Source organism: Podarcis muralis, chromosome 2 (assembly GCF_964188315.1).
Source record: "Podarcis muralis chromosome 2, rPodMur119.hap1.1, whole genome shotgun sequence".
Taxonomy (NCBI): domain Eukaryota; kingdom Metazoa; phylum Chordata; class Lepidosauria; order Squamata; family Lacertidae; genus Podarcis; species Podarcis muralis.
In genome coordinates, this window is record NC_135656.1 from 44,984,430 (window position 1) to 44,991,555 (window position 7,126).

Sequence of the window (7,126 nt, forward strand, 5' to 3'; positions counted from 1 at the left end):
CATTTCCCCCATGTGCTTTGAAAACAAGGCATGTGGACAATGGCACAGTTCTTAAAACTTTTAAGCATGAACTTCAGAATTATTCACATGTAAGCCTTTATCGAGCTACATTTCAGTTACTAGGCAGGTGGGAGGGGAATGTGTAGAAAAGAAATAGCTAGAGAGTCATTGCCATGCACACTTCGTATTGGGCCTTATTGAGTCACGTCAGCTACGATTCTTCCATACAATAAGTTGCTGATTTAGGTCTTCTGAGACAAATGAAAATCAATAGCACCTGTGTTGCTGATTGACTGCCCTGTAGGGAGTATTTTACTGAATTTTCCTTTGACTCTTTTCTTTCAGTTTTTTGAACCTACTGCCATGCATCTTCGAAATGACCATCAAACCAACTGATGGCTGCAAACTCAGGTGTGACAAAGGACCAAAAGACTCACCGGGCTAAGTGACTGGTTCTAAAGACAATTGTGGGGCTCTGGTCACTGAATGTAAAATACTTCAGTGTTTGAAGACATCACTATGAACTCTTGGCACACAGACGGCACAATCCATGTAAAGTATGTACCCCATGGAGGGTGATAACTGGAACAAGTCCTTCTATTGATTCCCTTTGTGTTTTAGCTCATTTGCTAAATAGCTCAGGGCTGAAGCTTGGGCTTAATTATTTACTTATGCTCAAATTCTTGCTCCCTACAAGGTGCTGTTCTAGGCCATGTATCAAATTGCATAGCATGGTTGTGGAATAATACTGGCACAAAAATCAGGGTGAGAGGCTGCCACTTAACCAAAAAATTCAGACCAGCCCACTTGTAATTAAGCTGACCTATAACCTGATTCTATGAGCACTTACTCATGAGTAAGTCCTGCAAAATTTAGTGAGGCTTACTCCCTGGTAAATGTGCATAGGACTGCAGCCTTTGTCCTACCAAGTTAAATGGGAAAACATGAGCTAATGCTGTATTTAAATATTCCAGGGATGGTAGCATTTTGTAACAAAGCAAACCAGACTCAGAATAACACCTTAACATCCTTTATGTACCCTGCTTAAGTCAAGGTCTTTTAGATTTTTTTAAGGTGATGTATAACTTTTGATAAATGAATAAATGAAATTCATACAAGAGCAGGATCTGCAAGCTTCCTTTCATGCACAACTTGGGGCCAGATGCAACTAAGCTGATGTGCTGGTGGAAGCCAATGCACAAAGACTTTCCTTCGTGCAACCCCTGCACTCTCCAAGTTTTAGAATGCAGGTGGGATAAAAAAAATTAACCACTGGGAACACTTTCCTGGGAGAATCTGGGCAGGGTAAGGATGAAACACTCTTTATGCTCTCTTCCATAAAAATGTGCCATCGAACCTCACATGGATGTTATGAAGCAGGGGGCTGGGTTTTTCTGGTGCTTATGCTGGTCTTTCAGTTCCTTCTAGTAGCAGGGCAAGATAGGCTGCAAAGTGAGGTTCTGGGTAGGAGAGATGAGGGGGAGGAATCTATATCTGAACGATTTGAAAAGACTTTTAAAGAGTTGACCTTAACAAAGAGGCAACACTGCCAATGGGGCTCTGCTTCAGGCAGCCAAATGTGCTGGGCTGAAAGGGGTGGGTTGTTTCTCCCTTTTCAGATTTTACTCCTCTTCAACTCCAGTTTAAGCAGGAAGCTTTCTAGAACTCAATCCAGAACTGAAGCATGCACATTGTTTTTGGGTCTTCCAGCTCACTTGAACCTTTTCCCCCTTACGCGACACCCACATCTTTGGGGGCAATGTTGCATTGAAGTGCACATGTGCTTCTGCACATTAGTAAAAGACTACATTAAAAAAAAAAGGATCTTGATACACCAACACATGCTGTCACATAAAGGTTGGTGTTTTTTTACATAATCTGTAATGTCTAGAGCCATCTAGTCTGGAGAAATAAACACAGTGAAGTTCTCATGCTTCACCTCAAGTGAGCTGTAGATTAAGATGCATGCTATTGCTAATGGGAAAGTTATAATTCTACTGAGATTAATGAAATTGTTGATAAACACCAGGTGAGAATTTGGCTTAGAACTAGCAAAAGATTAATATATATATTTTAAAGATGAATGCTGCACATTTCATTCTGCTATGCATTTTCATCCTACTGTATGCATCCCCCCCCCGATTAATTTTTTTAAGAAGAAAGATCTACAATTATGAATGTGTAAATTGCTTGAAAGAAGCTGAACCATTCAATGTTGGCATTCTCTGTTCAGTTGCATCTGTATTTTTCGTTTGTTTTTATATAACATACAAAGTATTGCCAACAAGTTTAGTGGCTCCCTTTTATTTTATCTGGAGGTATTCCAGTCTGTTGTAACACTTTTATAACACACATTTTTGGGACATGCTTCTGAGATTTTATGATCCTGAATGTAATGGGAGAAAACTTTGCTAACCAAATTGTTTCAGCTCGTTTTCCTTCCAGTGAATGCTAGTTTGGGAGTCCGTAGCGTGACAAATGGCACAATGTACTCTATGTACTCTATATTCTGTTCAAAGCACTGTGTGGCTAAAGGCTTTTTAGTACAGTACAGGAAATGACGGAAGAGAAACTGCAAGTGATTCTCACCTCTTCCTTTTACAGTTCTGCTGCTACATGCAAAGGGAGGGAGGGCTCTCATATCCCAACCCCCAAGGGAATGCACATGCTGCACTATTGTACATTACAGTAGAAGAATTTTAAAAGGAATCATCTCTTATTTTATTTTACTATTGTTAGTAAAAAGTCACTTTGGAAAATGAATCTAATTTAACAACTGTAATGTATATATATTATATGTACATCTGTAAATATTCAATCACAGTTTTAAAATAGTGTGATATAGCTTGTTACAATAAAATATAACTAAGGATATATTACATTGGGGGGGAGGTGAATGAGAATGAATGTATTTATTTCTGTATTTTGTCATAATAATTAAAAATAGAAGAAAATAAAGCTCTGACAGCAGTACAAAAGACTAAATAAAAATCGTGAGCATTTTCAATGTACCCAATTATAGATAACACATGAATTCCCTACTTTTATGTACAAAACCTGCATGACAACCCCATAGTTTTACCAATGGAAAGCATAACTGAAACATTATACGCGGCACACTTTATGGTACCGGTCATAATAATAATTTATTATATATTATAATAATATATGTGTAGGCTTCATTTGTATAATTGGAGAATCTCCAAAATAGAGGGTCTCTGATGCATCTTAAATAGCCTACACAACTTGTACACAAAAAGGTTTGGTTTGCAACAGAACTTCCAATGTCTGAGAAGTTACGGGCAGGATAGTGGATGCAATCTCCTTACAAGCGCTCAGTTCCCCAGGCATTTCAGCCATCTGTGAAGGGCTACATAGTTAATTCTGTTTGTTAGATCAAGGATGTGGAAGCTGCGGCCTTCCAGACATTGCTGAATTACAGGTCCCATCATTCCTGACCACTGACCATGCTGGCTGGGGCTGATGGGACTCCAACAGCTTCCAGAGAACCACATGTTCCTCACTCCTGGATTAGAAGATGCATAGTCCATATAAAAAGTACTCAAATAGCATGGTTGCATTTTTCCTGAATCCTGCTGCAAAACTCATACATGAATCAAGTTTTCCCCAGTGAACTTACGCAGAAGATGTTACTGGCAGTTTGTATCTGATGCAATCGATCCAGAATCTGTCTTGGGTATCATCATCGTATGATGTTAAACAGAGGCTGAAAGAGAAATCCAATCTCTGCATAATTCTGAAATGAGAGAGAAATGGGAGTGTGGGAGGGAAGCTAATTACACAATGCTGTCATCACTGAATAATATGATATGAAACATGTTGGCATCTTCAGCAAGAGAAGACAATCAATTCATTTCTCCACCAGACAGCGATATATTTAGATCAATGGCTTGTCATAAGTATGATACCTTTAGATCTGACCACATGCTCAGCCTCTTCAATTGACCTTGATTCTATGGACTCCACCATTGACTGCATAGTGATGTCAGACTAAGGGCTACAAGGAACTCCACACCGAGTGAAAATGATGAAGATTGCAATCTGAGAGGAAGCCCCATTGAACTCTATACATATGTATAAGATTGCACTGTAAGGCTCTGTCTAGAACAGGCCTGCACAATTTGTGCCTCTCAAAGCTGTTAGCTGAGCACAGCTAATAATAATAATAATAATAATAATAATAATAATAATAATAATAATAATAATATTGTATTATTCATTTGCCGCCCATCCGACTGGGTTCCTCCAGCCACTCTGGGTGGCGCCCAACAGATTACAGTGGTACCTCAGGTTAAGTACTTAATTCGCTCCGGAAACCTGAAACTGTTCTTAACCTGAAGCACCACTTTAGCTAATGAGGCCTCCTGCTGCTGCCAGATCGCCGGAGCACAATTTCTGTTCTCATCCTGAAGCACTATTTCTGGGTTAGCGGAGTCTGTAACCTGAAGCGTATGTAACCTGAAGCATATGTAACCCGAGGTACCACTGTATTAAAGGCATAATAAAACATCAAACATTAAAAACTTCTCTGAACAGGTTAATGATGTTCCTTGCCACCAAGACACCGGAATGACCTTCACAAGCAGCCATCAATAATGGCCCAACAGTGACTAGATAAACCTGCTCTGGTTTCTCACCTAGGGAACTGTCAAACTTCTGGCACAACTGGAGGGGGCCGGCCCCCTCAAAAACAAAACAACATTGGGGCCCTCAAAGTGCCTCAGTCCCTCGGAGTCGGCGCCTATGGGCACCAAGGACTTTCTTCTTTTCACTGAGCATTTTATTTCTGCTGGTTTACTTTTTTTTTTATTCTGTCATATTTTTATGCTGGAAGAGCCAATATCGTTTTAAGGGTATTTCGTATTGTTTTATGCCTTGAAAGGATTTGTGCCCTGAAAGGTGGTATATAAGTGATTCTAATAATAAAACACAATAGAGAGGGAACTTTAAGAATAAAAATAAAAATGCCAGGCTCTGTTTCACATGCATCCTGGCGTGTGAGGAAGGCCTAAGCTGACCATGCTCAAGGAGAATACCTTTACAAAAGAATGGCTTGACTTCAAAAGACAGATTGGATGCAGAGAGAGGTTGTTATTTTTGTTTTAAAGACAGCCATGCCAATTCTGTCTTAAACTGTGAAAATTGTCTATAAAAATGGACTATTTTACAACCACATGAATCTGTTCAGTTCTGCTGAGAGGCAAAGTGTAGCAAAACAAAGGTGCTATATTTTAATTGGATTGGTTTCAGTTAATGCATGTGTGCAAGTTTGTGCTAGCAAAACTTGCAACACCCAACAGAGGTGGGTCTTATAGTAGATGTCATTTTGCCTACTTATTTTTTTGCTATCGTTCTAAACAATAATCTTGATAAAAGAATAGTTCTTTTCATTGTTATAAAAGGGAATGCATTGTATATTACTCTGCCAAGCTTGCTGCAACAATTGATACTGAAATTCAGAAACAAGACTGTGTGATACTGGTGAGGCAGACGTCATAGGGCTTTCTACTTGATTTTCAGGTTTCAGAACTGATCATTCTTGATCGTTAAAGGGTTAGGTTGTGACAGGCAGAGATCCCTTTCCCATTATTTATCTTCAGACTACGGATGGGTGAAACTCTGATTTTGGTTTCTCATTTATCCAACTTTAAGTTTTTTTTCCAGTTTGAGAATTTGCTAAAAGCAATTTTGTGCATTTTCCACCCTAGTATACCACATTTTATGCAATTTTGTCAAATGTACACATTTTTGCAAGCAAATTTATCTAATGTCATGCATTTTTGTTCTCATTTTCGCTAATATATGCATTTTAGGCACACTTTACGTATGTTTTTGTACCCATTTTATGTTATTAGAGAGCTTGCAAAATTCAGAGAAGTGTGAGTTATGAAGGATGAATGTGTTTCAGATGGCATTTTGTTTCAGGTACAATTCACCTTTTAGGTAGATTTGCCTTTAAATGTGAATGGAAACAAATTTCTTCCCCATCCCTACTCCACATACACCCCTTGAATAACACTATTAGTAGCCTAGCAACGTAAGATGGTCACTCTATACATGTAGGAAACATGTAAAAGAATATAAAGTTTGGGAAAATGCACATTAGGGGTTACTGAGCCTGAGATAGATTGCATAGAATTAAGGCAAAATCATGAGGTGTATAGTAGACTGTTCCCCTTTTACCACTTCCCTTTCAATGCCTGTCCATTTGAAAACAAAATACCACAATAACGAGAAAAGCAGCACAGTAGCAATAAATGATATTATCCAGGCCAAACTACAGCAATTTCTTATGGTTAATTTAAGAAAACTTGAAGGAAAATGGGATGGATCCAGGAATCTAACGTTGCCCAGTCTGCTCTGCTACATCCAGGTTTCTCTGCAACCCATTCTTCTATAGAAAAAGAAGAAGAGTTTGGACTTGATATCCCACCTTTCACTCCCCTGAAGGAGTCTCAAAGCGGCTAACAATCTCATTTCCCTTCCTCCCCTACAACAAACACTCTGTGAGCTGAGTGAGGCCGAGAGATTTCATAGAAGTTTGACCAGCAGGTCACCTAGCAGCTGCATGTGGAGGAGCGGAGAAGCGAACCTGGTTCACCAGATTATGAGTCTACTGCTCTTAGCCACTACACCATGCTGGCTCTCAATGGAGCACCAACTGCAACCCAAGACGGTCATCATATCACTTCCCTCTAATCATTGTGTCCGTATCAGTCTCCCCTTGATATGTCTCCATCTAAAATGCACAGACAATATTTTCTACTATATTATATTTAAGTGATGGACATTAAAACACCCGTGTTTCCTAAACCCAACAATTATGTAAATTAAAATTCGCAACTAGTTGGCTGTACTAACCAAAACAAAGCCAAAGCACTTTACAGCTCCTTCTGCTGATAGGCCTCAAGGCCTGTCAAAACAATTCTATTTCATAGAATCATAGAATCATAGAGTTGGAAGAGACCACAAGGGCCATCGAGTCCAACCCCCTGCCAAGCAGGAAACACCATCAGAGCACTCCTGACATATGGTTGTCAAGCCTCTGCTTAAAGACCTCCAAAGAAGGAGACTCCACCACACTCCTTGGCAGCAAATTCCACTG

At 39.5% G+C, this 7,126-nt stretch overlaps 1 protein-coding gene across 3 annotated transcripts in view; it reads left to right on the plus strand.

Moving 5' to 3' along the window:
* Positions 1 to 2,960, plus strand: part of GABRA6 (gamma-aminobutyric acid type A receptor subunit alpha6) — a 32,238-nt gene extending 29,278 nt beyond the window's left edge. For all 3 annotated transcript variants that reach the window (XM_028717414.2, XM_077924421.1, XM_077924419.1), the window contains one exon: positions 346 to 2,960. In XM_028717414.2, coding sequence (XP_028573247.1) covers positions 346 to 396 — 51 coding nt within the window. In that variant the 3' untranslated portion in view covers positions 397 to 2,960. The remainder of the gene's footprint in view (positions 1 to 345) is intronic.
* The last annotated feature ends 4,166 nt before the right edge of the window (positions 2,961 to 7,126 follow it).